Genomic DNA, 21,797 nt, shown 5'->3' with positions numbered 1-21,797 from the left:
AGGTTCGCAAACAAGTAGGGCTATCTGTATAATATCAGTCAACATTGAATAGATAAATTTGGGAGGGGGGTGGGGGGAATCTTTTTCCTTTTTTGTAAATAAGAGCAGAAAAACGGATGTTGTAAATATTTGGGCTTTTTTTAATTGGTTGTATAACTTCAATAAAGAATATTTAAAAAAGAAAAAGAAAAAAATAATGCTTGCCATCAAGACCATATTCTGATGTTGCTTGGCTACAAGTGTCCCGGTTTTCATCTGTGCAATGTTGGAGGTATGGATATTGTTTCATAGATGTGACAACCGCATGGGATACAATAAAATAAAATCAGTTTTCTGGCCTTATTTGCAAGAGGCTTACCACAGTGAAATTCTTGAGTGGTCAAGCTGACAATGGAACGACCTTGCAGCTCCCTTGGGTTCTCACAGGTAGCAGCGGTCTGGGCATTGCCTTGGATGGCATATTTATTTAGCAACTCTGCCAGCCATATCAGGTCACAGTCACACAGCAGCGCATTAGAGTCCAGTCGCCTTGGAAGAGGAAATAAAATCAAGATGAGTGAGGGGCTGTCAAATTTGCTCAATACTTTCTGGTAGGTGTGTAGAAACAGTAAGCTAACATTCTGCATTATGTTGAGTCATTGAATCCAGAATGATCCATATCAGCCTTCTCTAACCTGGAGTTCCTCAGATTTGTAGGACTACAGTCAGGAGCATCACTGAGAGTGTGTGTTTGCAGACCGCACTGGGTGACACCCCAGAAGGGGGGCTGACAGTCAGTTTCCTACCCCCCATGGGCATTGTTTCAGCCCATGTGGGCACAGCTCTGGCCCCTGTGGGAGCTTCTTGGAGTCGCATGGGTGCTACTCTTTGGGGCTGTGCGGTTGCCACTCAGGGCCACGGTTGCTGCTCCTCTCCCTGTGGGAGTTTCTCAAGACTGCATGGGTATCACCCAGAGCTGTGTAGTTGCCCCTCCAACCTGCCCAGTTGCCCCTCTGGCACTCATGTGTGCCCCCTCCATGCCGGAACTCTTGGTGCTGGACATCCCATCCCCCTGGAAGTTCCACCGCCTGCACTGGGTGCCACCCAATGCAAGAACACCACTGACTACAGCTCCTATCATTCAACCCATTATGGTCTGGGAAGGACAGGAGTTGCAGTTCATACATCTGGAAAGTGGGACAATGGAGAAGCCTAAACACTTTATCACACCAGCCTGGTGTCCCACCACAATCATGGTATTTCAAGAATAGAAACATACCGGTCTGGCATATTTTCCTATCACACCTTTCCCCACAATAGTGCTTTTGCAATCCATGGTTATGTGATCAGTTTTTAGTGCTGCCAGACATTATTTTCTACGAATAAGGGGGAGTGGCAAGCCACTGGGACAGCAAACTGTCTCCTGAAGCCAACTGCTGTGTGAATATGCAACCAGCTTCAGGAAGCTGTTGACAACTGTAATTGCTGCAAGGAGGGGAGGAGGAGAGAAGTAGAATCATGCCCATTCACAGCACAGGACTGCCTGACAAGCAGAACTGCAGCAGAAGAGACCTGTCACACAAAGGCAATAATGGAATAGCAGCGAGATTGAGAGCCTATTGACAGGTTTTGCCCATCAATGAAAAGGTGCACTGTAGTAATGAATGGAATGCAAGGCAACAACAGGATGGACACAATGTCATGCGATAAGTATCAGCCAAATATGCTTTTATCCTGTTAAAATTCTGCTTTATTAGCCTCATGTGCTAGTCCTACTTCCAACCTCTTGGTTGGCCTCTCAGAGGTCCTTCCCAGTCTGGCCACATCATATCTTTCTTACTGAAGATTCTGGATACTGGATCCAAAGGCTTTTACATACCCAGCTCTGCTGACTGGCATCTGGTCGCCTGCCTGGATTAGTTACTGCTTGGGAATACTAGGTAAACCACCTCAAGAAAGGTGGGTTATTAATAAACTGATTAATAATTAATATACTCTATCAATATGTAATGATGGACCCACCAGATATAATTTTATAAACAAGACCCTTGATTTCTCTCATACACATGGAGTTGCCTCAGAAACATTATATACATTAGAGATTCTCATATAGTTTCCATACTCTCCAACATTTCAGAAATGAAACTTATGACAAATGTGGCCAAGCAACATCAAAGCAAAAGTTAATCTTGAGGAAGAACACATAAACTACAAGAGAATGAAGCAGTTTGCTTTTGCGTGAGTCTATTGGGAAGGGCAAAGTAGAGTGCGAACTATTTTTGTAATTTTGTGTGTGCATCAATTGAAGTAAGTCCAAGAACAAAGGGGGCAAATGGGAGGAGGACAGAGAAGATGGTAGACTTTAAAAACAACTGGAAGAATGGGACAGCAGAGGATTAATTGTGACTGTCCCTGCCAAATTGGGATAGTTGGAGGGTATGACTAGGTTTGGGCAGGGCTCACAGATCATACCTTAAAGTAGGCAAATGCAGTAGCAAGTTTTCTTCCCAGGGATCTTCGTGGGCTGCCCAAAATGAAAAAAAGGAAGAAGCAAAAAGCAACTAAGCCCTTAGAAGGGTCTGATAACCCGTTTTTTTTTCTTGAGTGGTGCCTATAAAAAAAAGAATGGCTAGTCCCGTATTCTCCAACTGTCCCAATTGATAGGAATAATGCCAAGTAGTCTTCTGTCACCCCACTTTTCAGCTGCTTTTCAAATGTACCATTTTCCTTCTCTTTCTCCAACTTACTCTTTTTGTTGTCAGCTTACTTCAATTGCTGCAAACTGAGTTCAAAACAAAACAAAAATAGTTTTTACACAATTAACTCAGCCAGAGAGAAGAGAGGAGGAGGATGTAATCTTATCCTTCCCTGCAGACTTGAACAAAAGGAAACTGCTGCAGCTTTCCCTAGTTTGTGAGTTCTTCTCCATTAATAACTTTTGCCATCTGGACTACCTTCTGATGTTGCTTGGCCTCACAGTTTTCATTGATGATATATTGGAATGTATGAAGCTGTTGTGTTTGCAATATTGACTTCTATTTCTCCCCATAAGATCCAGAAAGAGGTATACTAGCTCTGTTGAAACGAAAGCAACAGGTACAAGCATGTTATTGGTAAACTACAATCTTAGTGATATACAATATGTACATAACATTATTTGCTACAACTGTCTACAAAAGTTATTATAAATGACATAAATACCATAGAAGATAAACTAGACATTAGCTAGTTTATCTTGTATGGTGTTTATGTCATTTGTAGCAACCTTTGTAGAGTGTTGTTTAATGTTTACTGTTATATACTGTATATCAACAATATTATTATTTATTAGTAACATGTTTGTATCTGTTACTTCAGTTCAAGCGTCGTCTTATCAGCGATTTTGTGGGGATTTTTGTCTTAGTATACTAGCTGTTGGCTGTGACCTGGGAGATCTAGAGGTGCATGACATCAAAAGTGGGACCTGCAACTACTTAAGAAAGTTGTCTTTTTGGACTACAGCTCCCACAATCTTCCAGACAGCATGAACACTATAAACCAAAGGGATAATGCAATACTATATTGAAAAGGGCGTGCTTTATCACTCCTTCAGCTGAGAACAGGAGGGTCCCTGGAGGTACTAGATCCCCTCTCCCATGGAGGAAGAAATCTCCATGGGTGGCTGAGGCCTGCTGATGTGGCTGCTGCAGAGGTTAAGGCCTGTCATATCATACAGGACAGTGGGGTCCCAGGGTTAGCAAAACACCACAGGTATCCCCAAGCAGCTGCTGCAGCTGGATCTGCTTCAGCCTCCATTCCAGACATTTGATGGAGGAGGCAATAATTAGTTGTCCTTTGTAACAGCTGTTATCCACTTACAAGCGTTTCAGAGATTCCACTCGGGCGATGGCTCCTGGCTGGATTCTGGAAATCCTGTTGTTATGCAAGAAGCTGCATTGGGGATAATGAGGAACACCAGAACATAACTTAGAATTTGTTAAGGTCATCTTCCAAGATACTCAAAGATAGAAGCTGATTTGTCAGTGACAAAGTAAAGCTTTAAAACAGGATGGCAGTTTGTGAGCCCTATCTGGCTGCCAGACCCATCTGAACTCTGATCTAATCACTTTCCGTTTCTAAAAAACATAGGTGGCTAAGTTTTGTACATCACAGATGTAGTTGCGTATCTGTAACTATGTATTGTCTCCTGCATGGCGTAGCAATTTGACTGTTGGACCACAACTCTGGAGATCAGAGTTCAATTCCCAGTTCTGCCATGAAACCCACTGGGGGAGCTTGGTCAAGTCACATGCTCTCAGCCTCAGGGGAAGACAATGGCAAACCTCCTTTACACAAATCTTGCCAAGAAAACCCCATGATAGGTTTGCCTTAGAGTTGCCATAAGTTGGAAATGACTTGAAGGCACACAACACACACACACAGTCTCTTGATCCAATTCCCCAAACCTTCTTCAACAGTCATCAGCTGCACTGAGTGACGGAAGTCTATTCTTCTAGTGATCAGAGTGCAGCAGGATAGTGTTTCTATTCCCCTCCTACCAGCAATCTCTTGTGCAACAAGGAGTGATTATTGCATTGGATATAGTTTCAGGAGGAGGCTGGAAACATCATCCTGCAGCACCTTGATAAAGGAAGATGGTTTTGTAGAATGTTCTCATCATTTCTCCTCTACAGTATGGTTCTGACTTCAGTACATGGACCACCTATTAATCAACTGGAGTTTTGGAATATTGCTTTTTGACACAATATTTTACAATGGGAAAGGACAGCAGTGTCTGGACTTGATGAAAATATGCTAAGATTTGTAAGGCTGTGATAGTTGTGTCCTGATTTAACTAATTTTGAGGGGAGGAATGGTTCATTGTTGTTTGTAAATATATTCAAAATCTATCTATCTATCTATCTATCTATCTATCTATCTATCTATCATTGCTATCTCCTGGGATTTAGTACAAGATATTCAGGGCAAAGATAGAAATCCCTTGACAACTATCATGCCAGGACTTACAGTCTTTCCAGCTTGGGCAGGTCACTAAAAGTGTCTGGTTCCAAGGTTTCAAGGTTGTTAAAATGCAGGTAACTGGAAGAGAGAACAACACACAAACAATACATACAACATGGCACTCATTAATCTCTCAGATGTATGCTGGAGCACCTTTGTGTATCAAAAGCAAGACATTAAACCTGTTTCTAAAATCTGCTTTGTGTGTGTGTCTAAAACAGCTGTATTTTCAATTGCACAGTCACAGATATTGATTGAGTTTAAAAAAAGAGAAAAGAAACTGGAAAACAAATAAAATAAAAACTGGCTGTTTTGGAATAACAAGTGGGAGAGGAGCATAATCACATCCACTTGCATCATGTGACTGCCTGCATCTCGGAACTGCAGCAGGAGGAACTTATCACACATGGATCAATGGTAGAAAAGCAGTGTGATTTGGAGGTGTTAATGGGTTTTATAAATCAGTGAAAAGGAGCATTCCAGAAAAGGATGGAAGATGAAGCAGCTGCAGGACAGACATGTTGTTCTGTGATAAGGTACAGCCACAAACGCTTCTATCTTGCTGTAATTCTGCTTTCGTAGCCTCATGTGACAGAGTCCTTAGCAATGGATAGTATGTGAAGAACTCATTTTGTCAGCTGCAAGACAGACAGAAACATGAAAACTTTTCCCCAATAGCACATCTCATTGCTGGGGGAAAGCTACATTGATTGAATTACAGTTGGCCCTCTGTATCCACAGACCTTTTTTTATCCATGGCTACAAGCATCCATGGCTTGAAAATATTCAAAAAATATATAAATCCCCCAAAGCAAATCTTGATTTTACCATTTTATATAAGGGACACCATTTTACTATCCATTGTATTTAATGGGACTTGAACATCCATAGATTTTGGTATCCATGGGGTGTCCTGTAAAATCCTTGCAACAAAACTTTTAATAACCCTTTCTAAGAATCTCATGCCTCTTCTTCACATCAGATTTGGATGCTTATAACCTGTTTTATTTCTTCTATCCCCCCCCACCCGCCCAACTGCTCCTGCTCATCACCACCATCCAATGACCAAGAACACCAGCTCTAATTTCAATTGCATCACAATTTCTTTAGCCAGGATGGGACAAAGTAGCAACAATTTCTTTCCCAATTTCTCTACAGATTTGATTGCATCTCTGAGTGAATGATGCCTGCTAGCTATAACTCTTTAAGAGTACAGAACCCATAGTGCAGTGCAACAGAGAACGAGGAATGAATTCATGAAAGCATATGGAGCTGGTGGCTAACATCACCAACTGTAAAGATAGGCAAGTACAGCCGCACAAACGGGACCAGCTGAAATCAGGGGCAACAGGTGGGTTTTGCCTAGAAATTCATAGCTCCAGCCTGGGAAAAATCTGGCCATCAAAATCCCTCCATTGGTTTACACATGTTGTCCAGAGACAGCAAGTTGTTATCTGGATATATGATGAAGCATGGCAAATTCAACGTGACCAAGTGCAGTGAACATTCAAGAAGTGCTGTCTTTAAGGCATAAAAAGTGAGCTGTATCAAATGCTCTCCACTTTTGTGGGAAAGTGGAGGGAAGGGGTAGGCTGGAAACAGAGGCTGGTGCGTTCATGTGCAAACCCATCATAACAGACCGGAACCCAAATACATCTGACACTATCCATCAATCAGCTAAGAATTTAAACCTGTTTCAAAGACTGAAAACTGATGGGCCTTTTATTTCAGAGCATGGAAACATTTATTTATTTATAACCAGAGCTCCCAGAAATTCCTAGCCATTATGGCCATGAGGTGAAGGGGAGTCTGGGAACTGTTGTCCAAAATAGTAATGCACCCCCTTCCAATTGTCCTGACTTGGCAGAGACAGTCCAGATTCATCTTCTGTAGTCCCCTTTTCCCTTTGCTGCTTTTCAAATGTCTCAGTTTTTCTCCCCTCTTGCCACCTTCCCTCTTTGTCCTCAGCTTACTTCAGTTTCTGCAAACTGCAAAGTATAAGTTCAAAGTATAAGTACTTTCTGCTCAATTAACTCAGCAGGGGGAGAGGGGGGCAGAATCTTGCCCTTCCCAGTAAGATCAGGAAAAAGCAAACTTTCCTATCTTGTGGGTTCTTCCCCATTAATAACATTTTCCATATTGACCACACTCTGATGTTGCTTGGCTACATATGCCCCACTCTTCATTTGTGAAACACTGGTGGTTATGGTAATGTTTCCAAGCCCTGCTTTATTTCTTCTGGCACCAGATCTGTTAAGGCAGAGGTGGCAAACTAATGGCTCTTCTGATCTTGTTGGACTGCAACTCTCTGCGTTTTTCACCATTGTGGCTGCTGGGAGTTGCAGTTGGGTTTGTTGCTATGGGTAGCAAAATGGAATCATTGCGCCTCCAAATAAGACTTTGGCTGGATCTACACTGCACAATTAATGCACTTTGCCACCACTTTAACTGCCATGGCTCAATGCTGTTGGATTCTGGGATCTGTAGTTTTGTGAGCTGTCAGAGAGCTCTAGTGCCACAACAAACTTCAAATTTCAGGATTCCACAGGCTGTAGCCATGGTAGTTAAACTGGTGTCAAAGTGTATCAATTCTACAGTGTGGCAGCACTCCATCTCCCCAATGAAATTTTCCTTCGTTCATAGCATTGCAGAGTGAGAAGTGAAAATTGTTCACATCTAAAACTCCTCTATTTGCTTTCTTTGCATTCCTTTGGTTACCAGGCTGCCCCTTGTCTTTGGATGCTTAAACTGTATTTCTAAATGCTCAAATGAAATTTTATGTTCCTGCAATGCTGGACAATTTCAGGACTGGAGGAAAATTTTCCTGGGGGCAAAATTCTTATGGGGAAGGGAGTAATGCCCTCACTTTGCAACCCTGGCATAGCTACACCTGTGGTTGCAGTGCAACAGCATTTGGAGAGCTGCGTGATTCCTACTCCTGCATTAGAGCTACTGCTGTGATATAGCTACAGCCAGCAGTGTGACTCTTCAAAAACAGGCATATTTAGATACTTTGTTCTGCATTGTTTTAATACAAATCACACCTTGTGTGGCTTATCCCTTGGCCTTTGGAGTTTATTTCCAAAAACACAGCATGCCGCTGAGATAGTTGGGGCCATTCTTCCCCCCATACATCATCAGCAAAGCCACTGATTATGTACGCTAGGAAGAGATTAGATCTTGGCTACAGTACTGCATGAGATCATCTGTGAAGAGGTGCATACTTTCCTAGATTCCCCGAGACCAGAAAGGAACTCTTTATTTTGTCTAGGAGCATGGATTTCAGGCCCTTTATGGTTAGCGTTTGTGTCACCTCGATGGCTTTCTTTCTCCATCACAGGAGTCACAATTCTCTGTTTAGTCATTCCCTGATCCATTCCCCCCAAAAAAACAACAACACCAGAAACACTGAAAAACAGAACCCAGAAATGGCCAGAACATCATTTCCACTTTGGGGGAAATGGTGGACTGTGGCCCCTAGAGGCTGAGTGGGGTCGTCAGACCCTGTCCCCCCTCACTGCCCACTCTTGCTGCACTCCATGCTGAGACAAGATTGCACATCCCACTAGTGTATGCCAACCGCAATCCTGATTCTCAAAGGATTTCAGTTTGCAGTTGATGTCTCAGCAGGGACTGGCTACAGTCCAGAGGCTAAATTCCGTCCGTCTCTCTGTGCTGTTCCCAACACAAACCTCAGCCAACTTACAGCTGTTCCAGGGAATGGAGCCCCTTGAAGGCATGTTGCTGGATGCTTTGTATTTCATTCTTGTAAAGGTAGCTTTGCAAAGAGAGAGAAAGGAGAAGATTACTTTTTAAAAATGATGCCTGACAGGGTGAGGACTTAGGGGAAACTTATTGTAAACTGAAGGTAACTATCACAAGAAAGCCACCCACCTCTCCAGTGGCTACATTTCTCCAGGAGAGAGAGAGAGAGAGAGAGAGAGATGTGTGTTTTAAAATCTTCCTTATTTTACTAATGCCAGAATTCCCAGCTTTAACCAAGTATGTCTACAGCACAGGCCTCAATGAGAAATCTACTGCTATTGTTACTACATGATATGGTTTCACCTGGGGCAGTGTGTTCATACATTCTCTTTCTTACTCTAGTTTTTTCTATACATTCCTTGCAAATAAGGACTGACAGATGGCCATTAATTGACTCATCTGTTCCAGAAATGACTATGAAAACAAAACCAAGAAGTGCAAAGCAAGGGTGGAAGAGATGCAAATGAGTCACACTTCTAGGATCACATCTGATGAGCATTCTGCTGCCTCCACCTCCTTGTTCTCTTTATTTTAGCTCTTTACAGCCTCAGATATTCTATCACAGAAGGAGTGTGGTGATGTATCTCTGATGAACATGTGACACTGACATAACATTGCTCTTGGGCAGCCTTCCCCAGCCTAGTGCCTTCCAGACATGCTGACTTGGGATTCTGGGAATTGTAGGCTGGTCAACATATTTGAAAGACTAGGTCCCAAAGCCTTTTGTGCAATTGCCAAGGCTAGATTAAAATGGTTAGGGCTCTGGAATAATTCCAAAACTAAGGCCCCTTCTCTGCAGATACGTGAGCTATTCTAGGAGCTATGGTATGGAGATTATATAAATACCTATATACATTCAAAGTACAATGGGCAGCAGCATAAACATCTTCCATGCGGGAACCCATTTTTAGCTCTGCAACTCCAGGGAGACTAATCCCATGCCTTTTTATCCAATTACTCAAGTAAAACACAAAGCACAGGAGGTAACACAAATAGCAGGAGATTCAGAAATGGCTGTGGAAAGAGAAGATCTCAACAACACACTTTTTTCTTTCAGGATCAGGGCCCTAGACAGTGAGATCTCTGGAGCAATTGCACAAATTGAACCATTAATAACCCAGCCCTGGCTATTGCTACTGCAACAGAAGCAGAACTAGGGAAGGGCACCCAGGGCAACACTTACCAGCAATTGGCTGTGATGTTGCATGTGGGCGAATGCTTATGATTGTGGGCATTGTTAACCCTTTTTCTGATAGCTGTTTTTCAGATTAAAAAAAGTCACACTTATACATAAGCTTTCCAGATGCCAGGGCCTGTCCCTGAGCTTCAGAGCTTTTGCCCTCTTCCTTGGTTTTCAGGGTGAAGGGGAAGAATCTCAGGGTGAGAATTCTACCTTGAAAAGGGTGTGTATATGTGGATGGGTGGATGTGTAGATGACATATGGATAGGTAAATAGGTAGATTGATAGATAGAAGATGGATGGATGGACGGATGGATGGAGCTACTTTCCAGATGGACAGACTCAATTAAAGAAGCCACAGTCCTGAGTCTGCAATACCTGAGCAAGGTTGGTGATGATAGGGAGACTTGGAAGTCTCTCATTCATAGGGTTGTTATAAGTCAAAGTCAACTTGATGGCAGTTGACAACAACAACAATCACAATACACACACACATATTTCAAAAACAATCATGTGTGATTTGACATTGTATTCCAGCAATATTTTCTGTTACAAACATTTTGTGAATTATAACATATTAAATCTTAAAGAGAGAAAGTTACCCACAGGTATTTCAGGTTCTCAAGCTCTTGAAATGACCCTCGTACAATGTGCTTTATTTGATTGTTGTTCAAAAGCCTGTTGGGGGGAAAAAAACAGAAGGTGGAATAAAGTAATGGATTGATGGGGATAACAGAGGATTAATCAGTACTGCCTTTGCCAAACTGGAACAACTGGCAGATACACAACTGAAGAGGAGGGGGAATTCAGAATATACAAAGGTTGGAGAGTTAAATCCTCCCCAGCATGGTAGCTGACTTCGATACAGGAAGGAGCTGGAATATGTGACTCTTAGGATACTTTCCACCTCTACAATGCCATGATTTGAAATAAGAACTTCTGTAGTGTATTTCCTCTTTAAAAAAGCCAGACCCACATACATTTGGATCATGTGCCTCCTTGTTGTTTCATTTAGTTGCATGCTTAGACTAGTGCAATTTGTCCACCTGTCCTGAATGGGGTCACACTCCCCCTGAAGGACTCCGTTTGCAGCTTGGGAGTGCTTCTGGACTCATCGCTCCAACTGACATCTCAGGTGGATGCGACGGTCAGAAGTGCTTGTTATCAGCTTCGGCTGATACGCCAGCTGCGACCCTGCCTGGACCGGGGGGACCTTGAAACTGTAGTACACGCTCTGGTAACCTCTCGATTGGATTTCTGTAATGCGCTCTACATGGGGCAACCCTTGTACCAAACCCAGAAGCTTCAATTAGTGCAGAACATGGCTGCGAGATTGGTCACTGGATGTTCCAGGGCAGACCATATAACACCTATCCTGAAAGATCTCCATTGGCTGCCTATTCGCTTCCGGGCCCAATACAAGGTGTTGGTAATTACCTATAAAGCCCTAAATGGCTTGGGACCAGGGTACTTGGAGGACCGCCTCTCCCCATATAATCCGCCTCACACACTCAGGTCAGCTGGGAAGAATTTGCTGAGGGTCCCAATTGTGCAATATGCGGCGACCTCGCAAAGGGCCTTTTCCATCTCGGCCCCAAAAATGTGGAACAACCTTCCCGACGAGCTCTGTTCCACCACCTCCCTGGACGTTTTCAGAAAGAACCTCAAGACCTTTTTCTTTCACCAACTTTCCCCCCATGAGATGTGATATTATGCCCTCTCCCCCATTGTGTAACGATTTTCGCAATGTTTTTGGATCAATTCAACTAAGCTGGCTGTGTAATAGCATTTAATGGGATATTTTTTATCGATATGTATGTATTTTTATGTTGAAATTTTAATCTGTATGCCTCTTTGATCATCGCGGAAAAGCGGGATAGAAATAAAATCTATCTATTTTTATTAATGTGCATGTTAAGCTTTTTCCTGAAAACAGGGTACCTGCTCCAAAACAGGCTTGCAATGTTATTTGGAAAGTATTCTCCTTTCTAGGGAGTGGGATGCTCTCAGGATTGGAAAGCCAACAAGCTCTGCTGGGAGGATAGTTATGGCACTGCCTTCCCAAGGAAGAATTCTGCATCCTAATAAAATTATCCTTCAGTCCCCAAATTTCTAGCATTGCAAAGAGTGGGACACAGGAAAATTGTTTGCATTGAGAACTCTCTTGTTTGCTGTGTTAGCATTTCTTTGGTCACTTCACTTGCCTCTTTTTATTGTCTTTCCAAGTGCTCAGCTGAAGTTTAACTTACTGCAATGCTAGAAATTTGAGGAGTGGAGAAAAATTTCATTGGTGGGGCAGAATTATTCCCTGGTGAGGCTCAATGCCCATATTTTACCCCTCTCTCACAGGTGCACTCCTGCCGATGGCCCTAATGAAGGTAAATGGGCAGAATAGCAGAGGAAAGGTCAGGACTGACCCAGCAAGATCCTGCTTGCAATCTGTACTCTTTCAGCCTTGTTTTCACATTTGTTGTCATAATATTCCTTTCTAGTCCCACAGCGCTTGAGAAAAAGCCTCCGGGCAGTGGATTCCAGGCTAATCTTTTGGCATTATTTTGAACCCTTGGCAAATAAAAATCCTGGCTTGTTTTGAACAAGTCTCCAATGTTCTCAATCATTTCCGTAGCCACCTCTGTTGAGGGTTTAACCCCAGGCAATTTTGCAACCCCATTATTATTTATTATTTGTTTACTTCTTATATCTTGCCCTGATTTCTGAGAGTCTTACCATAACGTCAGGTTACACAATTAAAAAAAATAAATCTTTAAAAAGGTATTCAAACGGTCTAAAAGCATAAGAAACAATTTAACTATTAAACAAAGGTTAAATGGTGTAAAACCATGCTTTTTTCAGGCGTAGGCAAATTCATTAGGCTCTAAAAGACTTCAGTTAACAACAAAAAAAGGAAGCTAGTACTGAAATGAAGCTAGCTTTGGTGTCAACCTGGCCTCCAGAGTTGTGGGATATCACAGCATGGAAACCACTCTCATTTTAAAATTTGTTGTTGTTGTTATGAACAAATGACAAACATCTCACCCTTCTTCCAAATTGGTCGAGGTGGTATATATACTTCAAGATAGGATGTCTCACATATGAGCATTGATAAATTTCACAGAATCCAAGTTGCTAGATCAAAATGTAAGTCTTTATCAGACATGAGCTACTTGCTCCATTAGAACAGTTAACAAACATGTATGACAGCCTAACTCCTTTAGGTTACTCCAAACTAGAGGAGACCAATTGATTTAATGATTGAATGGTGAGTCAACACATAGGTAAGCCTCATTGCTTCAGTGGGTCTACATTAGTTGGGATTAATACCAGGCTTCAGGGAAATCTCTGCACAATTAATTATGAATTGTGCAATCCTGTGTATATTTACCTGTTTACTGAATTCATTGTTCCAATATTTCTTTAAGGACCTCCAAAGATGGAAAGTCAACCACCAATGGAAGTAGTCTATTTATGGGGGTTGGCATGATTTAGTCAGAGGAGAGTTGCTGCCACGCTGCAGAATTAATGCCGTTTGACACCGCTTTAACTGTCATGGCTCCATTCTATGGAATCCTGGGATTTGAAGTTAGTGGAAGCACCAGAGCTCTCTGACAGGTAAGGATAAAGATCTCACAAAACTACAATCCCCCAAATTCCATAGCATTGAGTCATGGCAGTTAAAACAGTGTTGAACTGCCTTAGTTCTGCAGTGTAGGCCTCATTCCCATTTACAGATAAATCGGTGTGCGATCCGAATCGATGGATCGATTTGACATCAGATCGTGGTTTACACTACACTTGCCCCAATCACATTTTCTGCTATTTTCTGGCATCAAAATAACTCACTTGTGGTTCCCATTCATGAATGAATCGATTCTAAATGATTTGGTTCCAGCCGGCCCAAGGGGAAATTTGAATCGATTCCAATCCGCTTGTGGTTCACACTTGCACGGAATCGATTTATTGAAAAAGAAGCGGAAAATATCAGTGTCAAAAAGACACAGGTTAAATGGGTCTGGAGCATGGCCCCCATCTTGAAATCGCTTTAGTGCTTCTGATTAAATGGAAACCAGGGTCGTTTGAACTGGTTCAAACCGATTTGCGATCCGATTTAAAAAGTAGTGGGAATGAGGCTGCAGACGCATTAGAGGTTTGCCATAGTTTCCTTTAAGTCTGAGGAAATATTACTTGCACAAGAAGCCTCCATGCCTGTGTTGGGATTCAAACTCTGGTATTCAGGAGTCCTAACCCAACATTCAGACCATGACACCCTGTTGGCAATGGTACTAACTCCATAGTCATTCAGGAGAAGAGGTATCTTTGATAGGGTCCACACTCTGCTTGCAGAAGGTCCTGCATGTTCAGCCTCTGGTGCCACCAGATACGGTTGGGAAAGAATCCTACCTGAAACCCCAGAGAGCCCTTTCCAAACATTGTAAACAATACTGGGCTGAATAAACCAGGAGTCTGATTAAATGGTTTCCTGTATTTTGAAGCCTTTTCCAGACCACACTCTGAACCATGCTCACTCCTTCCATTGCAAAGACCTATAATGGTTCTCCCAGGGGAAGACACAGGACAAGCTGCTATGACAACCATAAACAAAGAGATCAATAAAGCCAATGAGGACCAGTCAGGATCTGAGATGGTCTGCAGTTAGACTGTGTCAAGAAACAATTACCCATCTATAGTTTTTTGTGGGTTTTTTGGGCTTTGTGGCCATGTTCTGGAAGAGTTTATTCCTGACGTTATGCCAGCATCTGTGGCTGGCATCTGGATGTATCCTCATGCCAACCACAGATGCTGGTGAAAAGTCAGGAATAAACTCTTCCAGAACATGGCCACATAGCCCGAAAAACCTACAAAAAACTACAGATGCCGGCTGTGAAAGCATTTGATTTCACAATTACCCATCTGTTTCCACACAGAGGTTTAATAGGCAATGAAAATCGCAACCCACCATTGTCATCAACATTCACATTATGGGATTGTGCAAACAGAGATGTGATAACATTCTTGGCTTAGCCATGCAAATGTCCTTGGAACAACCTCCATTCACCCAATCCTTTTTGTTTACCCAGGTTTTCTTTTTTAATCATTTTAATCTGGCCTTTTAAATCTCTGTTCTGATTGGATTGCTCTCCTGTTTTAATTGGTTTTACAACTGCTTCTGTCTTGCAACTCATTAAAATATATGGAGTTATAATTATTTTTCCTCTGCTTTAAAAGTCACTCTGAGAAGAGAAAGAAAGAAACATGGGAAATACAGTCGGCCCTTCTTATACACGGATTTCTTATACACGGATTCAAGCATCCACGGTTTGAAAATGTTAAAAAAAGTATAAATTTCAAATATCAAACCTTGATTTTCCATTTTTTTTGGTCATTATATTTAATGGGACTTGAGCATCCACAGATTTTGTTATTCATGGAGGATCTTGGAACCAAACCCAACAAGGGTCCACTGTACGTCTTTTAAAGAAGTAGCAACTCTGTCAAAGTCACAGGTCCCTGACTGCAACTTTGTGGATGTTGTGAGGGATCTGCACACACAGGCTGCATCTGCACTGCAGAATTAATGCAGTTCAACACCGCTTTAACTGCTATGGCTCAATGCTATGGAATTCTGGGGCTTATAGTTCTATGAGATATTTAGCCTTCTCTGTCAAAGAGCTCTGGTGCTACAACAAACCACAAATCCCAGGATTCCATAGGATGGAGCCATGACAGTTTAAGCTGTATCAAACTGCATCAATTCTGCAGTGTGGCAGCAGCCTAGATTGCCTCCAAGTGTCCCAATTTCATAGAAACAATCCCAATTAACCTTCTGTCATCCCACTTTTTCAGCAGCTTATAAAATGCCTGTTTCTCTCACTCTCTCCCACTTTCTCCTCAGTTTACTTCTGTTATTGCAAACTGAGTTCAAGGTTCAAAAATAGTTTGCACTCAACTAACCCAGGGGTGTGGGGAGGTGGAGAAGAGAGGAGAGGATAGAATCCTGTGCACTTCCCACAAGCAAAAAACAAACGGTTGATGCCTCTACTAGCTTGTATTTCCTTTCTCATTAATAATTTTTGCCCTGTTGACATGCCCCCCCCCCCCTTTTTGGCCATGTGTCCATGTGTTGATCTGGGAAATGGTGAAGGGTATGTGGGTCTAGGGACCACTCTTCTGCACTTGGGACCCTAGGGACCAGACTGACCATCAGAAATGCCAAATAAAATTAAAACAAACAAACAAAACCATTAGAAGTAGCTTGAGGTCCACTTATGATTTTTTTAAAAATGATTTTTCAAATATTAAACAGTGCAGGGCAGACTGCAGCCTATTGCAGCTCCTGGAAAATTCAAGGTGGGACAATTCACCTTTTTTTAGGGGGGGGAGCAGAAAAGATGTACAGTAGTTCAAGGAGTCTGGAGGGACAATTTAGAGATGTTCAAAGGGTCTGGAAAATCAGTATGCAAAGGGATCTTGTAACATTTTTGAGACTAACTGAAAGAAAGAAACTGGTACCATGAGCTTTCATAGAATCTACTGGAAGTAGACTGAAGTTGACAAATGCTTTTCTACCAGCTTCTTTCTTTCGGTTAGTCTCAAAGGCGCTACAAGATCCTTTTGTATTCAGAGACAGTTTGCCATGGCTTCCTATAAGGCTGAGATAATGTGACTTGTCCAAGATCCTCTAGGGGTTTCCCAAGCCTGAGCATGAATTTGAACTCTGCTCTTCCGGAGTCCTAATCCAACATTCAGACCACTGCTGGCAATGGTTCCCTAGTAAATCAGCAAAATCAGATATCTTTGGTACATGCCAGGCTTCATTTACAGAAGGTTCTCCAAGTTCAGCAGGTAGGGCTGAGAAAGACACACACACACGCCAAAGTCCCAGAGAAATGCTGCTAGTCGTCCTTATAATAACTTTTGTCATCTTGATCCACACTTTGATGTTGGTTGGCCCCATGTATCTCAGTTTTCAGCCAAGAAAAGCTCAAGGACATGCAACATCTATCATCTCTGACTTTGACCAAGTTGGCTGGGGCTTTTGGGAACTGAAGTCCAAAACATCTGGAGCATCAAAGGCTCCCCATCCCAAATTAGGCAGCAAATGTCAAGTTCTAACACTAAGCATGGGAAATTTATTTAGGATGAAGGACAGAACTTAACACTATCCTATGCTATTCTACCATCACTTCCCCGCCTTACTTGTCCTACTACCCTGCCATTTATTTATTTAGGCACATGTAAGACTCTGGTTTCTGCCACTGGTAGAAATCTCTTCATTGGTTTGATCTGACCAGAGCAGAGCTTGGAAAAGCTACTTGTCAAAACTGCAACCGTCAGACAAGTTCTTTGGCTGTGCTATGGAGGGCTTTCAGGGTTAGAACTAGGGATCTGAAAAGGGCCAAACCCAGACCCATATATTTGCTATAGAAGATGCAGCAAATGCTGTAGACTCCATCCTAAAGAATCATGGGACCTTTAGTTTTGTGAGGTACCAGCACACTTTGGCTAAAGACTTTGCAAAACTACAAACCCCAGGAGTCAATAAATGGAGCTACAGAACTTAAAGGGCTGTCAAAAGGCAAGCTCATGATAGATTCACCTTAGGTCACTATAAGTTGGAAACAACTTGAAGGCACACAAAAATAACAACAACAAACAAACAAACCACAAGTGTGACAAAAAGAGAGGATGGCATAAAGAAAGAGGAAGGATAATGGTGTGGCCGAGAAGATGAAGGAGGAGGGAGAAGGGAGAGTCCCACATGGTTTTGGCTATGGGTCTACTTCCCATTAGCTCTGTGTCCATTCACCTCCAACATGCACCCTTGCCCCTTTCCCTCCTGACATTGTTGCTGAGTCACACACTCTTGACAAGAAATTGCTCTCTATCCTTGAACAATATCAATTAATTCCACTTCTCCCAGCTAAATGCATTGAGGCCAAGACTAAAAGAAAGAGCATCTTGGGTATGCACCCGCTGTTGTGCTGTATCCTGAAAGGACCCCGAAATACCAAGTGTTCACAGGATCCAACAAAGTCTGAAGCCAAGCACATGAGCTGTTAAAAGCTAAGATCCAAGACAAATGCAGATCTGGCCAAAAATGATAGAGCAGGTGATACTGCTTGCACAGTTCAAGCCAAAAAACAAATAAAGCTGGCTTGAAGAGCATCCAGCAGACTCTTACTGAACCTACCCTCTGTCTGCAAGCCAAGCTAGTGAGACCATCATTTGCAGGGTGGTTCTTGCCAAGGTTTTGGATCAAGCAGCCCACCGGACAAATTTAATCAGTATCTCCTTTTCTGCAGCTTAGGTAAGATGCTGCATAAAATACAAGAGCGCAGAAGCAGTTAAGAACAGCAAAGGGGACTTTAAGTCCCAAATGGAATTTAAGGCAGTCTGACAAGCTGGAGTGTGACCAGAGGAGGGCAACCAAAATGGTAAACGATCTGGAAATCATGCACTATGAGCTTAGGGAGCTGGGTATGTTTAGCCTGGAGCAGAAAAGGTTAAAGCCATGTCTAAATATCTGAAGGGATATCATATTGAGGATAGAACAAGCTTGCTTTCTGCTGCCTCAAAGTCCAGGACACACAGCAATGGATGTAAACTACATGAAAAGAGATTCCACCTAAATCTCAGGAAGAACTTTCTGACGGTCAGAGCTGTTTGATAGTGGAATATGTTGCCTCAAAGTGTAGTAGCGGCTCCTTCTTTGGAGGCTTTTAAACAGCCTGGAAGGCCATATGTTGGGAGTGTTTTAATTGTGTATTGGGGGTTGGACTGGAAGGCCCTTGGGGTCTCTTCCAAATCTATGATTCTAGAACCCAGGCATTTGTTTTCCTCCCTACTTTGAAAATTTTGTTAAAGTCCATTTTTCTAGCTGTCACCACCTTCTCAAAGGGATCAAGCTATAGCTATCAAGAGATTCTTAAAAGGAGCCATGGTTTCCCTCCCCACAATAGGGACTACTAGTCCCTTACAACAGGTGGCTTCCAAGTTAGTGAGGTAGTGAATGCACTATAGGTTTTGGCCCAAACTTTAAAAGATCTATCCAAGGTGCTCAGAACCTGATCTCCAAATTAAGTTCAGAGTAAAATTCAGAGTGGATTCAACATCCCACTTATACAGATGCCACAAACCACCACTCCTGATAACCTTCATGATGAGTTTTTTTAAATTAAATTTTATTAGTTTAAAAAGAAAAATACAATGTATTAATTGACATATATACATCTTTCTATATGACAGTTATATGTTCATTTTGTATAAATTGACTATTCCAGTTTTTTAAAAGGTCTAGGGCTACAAAAGTTAACCACAAATCCAAACAACATCAAGAAACGGTAAAGGGTATATCCACACTAAACTAGATTTGTTGAACCATAGAGATGGACAGAACCACAAGGACCACATAATCTGATGACTTGCCTCCTGAAAGATGCCCATCCAGCCTCTGTTTAAAGAACTCCAAAGAATAAAATCACACTTATACCACTTCAACTGCCATCTCTCCATTCTAAGGAATCTTGAGAAGTGTGGTTTGTATGGTACTAAAGACTTGTTCGCTATGCAGCACCAATGCTGTAGTTCAGTGGAATGAATTAAAACTCTCTAGCAGAAAAGTACCTCTCTGATGAGATACTTCTCATAAACATTAGAAAGAACTTCCTGATGTAAGCTTTTTGACAATGGAACACACTCACTCGAAGTGTGTTGGAGTCCCCCTCTTTGGAAGTTTTTAAACAGAGGCTGGATGGCCATATGTCAGGAGTGATTTGATTATGAGACTTACTGTATAAGAAAAGAAAGCTGCAATGGAGCAAGAGTGTAGCGGCTTTTACATCATAGCACTTCTGTTTTCTTCACAAGGGAGATGGTCTTAAAAACATTCCTTCTGTCATACAGATGTTTTCCAGCATGACAAAAGACATGCTTTTACTATCATCTCCCTTGGGAAGAGAACGGAAGTACTACAACATCATGTGAGAAGACATGGAGAAAGCCACTACTTTCCCACTCTCTTTTGGCTTTCTTTTCTCACAGGATGAGACTCTGTGTCTTCCTGCATGGCAGGGATGGCCCTTGTGGTCTCTCCCAATATTATCCTTTTATTCTACATCTTCAGACTTCAGCTCTCAAGATTCCATATAATGAATCTATGAAAGTTAAGATGCTATCAAACTGCTATATGTGTGCAGTGCAGATATCTTCCTGTGGAGCGCAGACTTACAGTGTGTTGAGGTTCTTCAGATTCCTGAAAGCTCCAGGCTGGATTTCTCTGATATGGTTGAAGCGCAGATCCCTGGAACAGAGAAATCATTCAGTCTGTCAATGATATATATATAGGGTTCTATGATCCTACTGATACCTGCAATGCTGATTTCATGATTCTAACCATTCTCTGCCCTAACCCTCCTCATCTATTTCTAACCTCCACCCCCACAAACTAGGACAAATACAAGCTGAAATCATACAAAAAGATTATCATTTTACAATGGAATTAAAGTATGAATAACATTTTTAAAAAAATGAAAAATACATCATTAAAATAAGAAAAAAACTATTTAAAATAATATAATTAAAAGCAGTACAGCACTCTGTTAAAAACCCTCACTTTAAAACTATTAAGTTCCTGAAAGTCTGCTGGAATAAAAAATCTTTGCCTACCAATGGAAGGACAGCAAGCAAAGAGACGTTGGTGGGTTACAGACCGCCCGTTTGGGGCGGGCTGCACCCGCCCCTTTCCCCGGGGTATCGGGGCCTCAGTGTCCAGAGCGGCAGCCGCTGAGGCCCCAATCCGCCACTTTTCAGGCTGCGGGGAAGCATCAAAAGGCCCCTTCCCCACAGCCTGGAAAGGGGTGTCCTTGGGGCTTCAAGCCCTAAGGACACCTCGCGGCGGCGGGGAGGAGGAGAAAGGGGCCACTTGGCCCCTTTCTCCTTTGGTCCGCTGGGCGCAGCCGTGTGAAGGCTGCACCCAGCGGACCAAACCAGGAAGGATCTCCGAAACGGAGCTCCTTCCTGCTCCACTCTAAGGGCGCACTAAGCGCCCTGGCGCGGAGCGAGGACGTCACGTCTGCGCCACCCCGTATAGAGGTGGCGCGGTCGTGACGTCATCATGGCGGCGGCCGTGTGGAACGGGCGCCGCCATTTTGTGTGAGCGGAGCGCGCACTAGGGTTAGGGGGTGCGGAAGCACCGCCTCTTTCTAACCCTAGTACGCGCTCTGCGCGTACTTTCTGGCCCGTTTGTAATGGGCCATTGTAGCATTTCTAGAAAAGGTGTTTCAGAACCTGGGTGCAGCCACCAAGAAGGCCCTGTCTACTCTTTCCCATGAAGGCCAGCCAAAGCCATTTTGCTACTTCCGCCAACAAGGGAAATGGCATCTCCCGTGCTCATTTTATTAATTTGATTATTTTATTTGTATTTCACCCTTTCTCCCAATACTAGCAGCTCAACAACATAGATGCCCTTCAGATGAGGGGGGGGGGAGTCTCCGATAGTCCCATGTTTTGTTCCTGTAAAAACTAATTTATATTAGAAATCCACAGGGCAGTTTCTTCATCCCAAAGTATTCCCACCACTGCAGAAAAGTGGTGCCATTGGTTGTATTTTAATACCCATTCGGCCATGGAAAAGCCAGCCAGTGATCTTGAGCAAGTAACATTCTCTCAGCCTCAAAGGAAGGCAAAGACAATCCCCCCCCCCCCCCTTTGAACAAATCTTGCCAAGAAAACCCTGGAATACGTTCTTCTTAGGGTCTCCAAAAATTAGAAACCATTTCAGACACAATCTCTACAGACAGGAAGATGAGAGAGCAACTGCTGAAAAGCAGTATCCTAGGTCATAATGCCCTTTGTTGTTGTTGTGTGCTTTCAAAGG

At 42.7% G+C, this 21,797-nt stretch overlaps 1 protein-coding gene across 3 annotated transcripts in view; it reads right to left on the bottom strand.

The window, feature by feature from the left end:
* The window catches only part of LOC149315532 (peroxidasin homolog), a 64,590-nt gene that overhangs the window by 30,243 nt on the left and 12,550 nt on the right, over positions 1 to 21,797 (bottom strand). For all 3 annotated transcript variants that reach the window (XM_089513606.1, XM_089513607.1, XM_089513608.1), the window contains exons 2-7: positions 20,151 to 20,222; positions 10,532 to 10,603; positions 8,687 to 8,758; positions 4,987 to 5,058; positions 3,838 to 3,909; positions 359 to 528 (exon numbers count right to left, since the gene is read on the bottom strand). In XM_089513606.1, the coding sequence (XP_089369732.1) occupies positions 359 to 528; positions 3,838 to 3,909; positions 4,987 to 5,058; positions 8,687 to 8,758; positions 10,532 to 10,603; positions 20,151 to 20,222 (530 nt within the window). The remainder of the gene's footprint in view (positions 1 to 358; positions 529 to 3,837; positions 3,910 to 4,986; positions 5,059 to 8,686; positions 8,759 to 10,531; positions 10,604 to 20,150; positions 20,223 to 21,797) is intronic.

Source organism: Sceloporus occidentalis, unplaced genomic scaffold, assembly GCF_023333645.1.
Source record: "Sceloporus occidentalis isolate IW3139 unplaced genomic scaffold, rSceOcc1.0.p SCAF_3, whole genome shotgun sequence".
NCBI lineage: Eukaryota > Metazoa > Chordata > Lepidosauria > Squamata > Phrynosomatidae > Sceloporus > Sceloporus occidentalis.
This window is presented reverse-complemented; position numbering and strand designations above follow the sequence as displayed.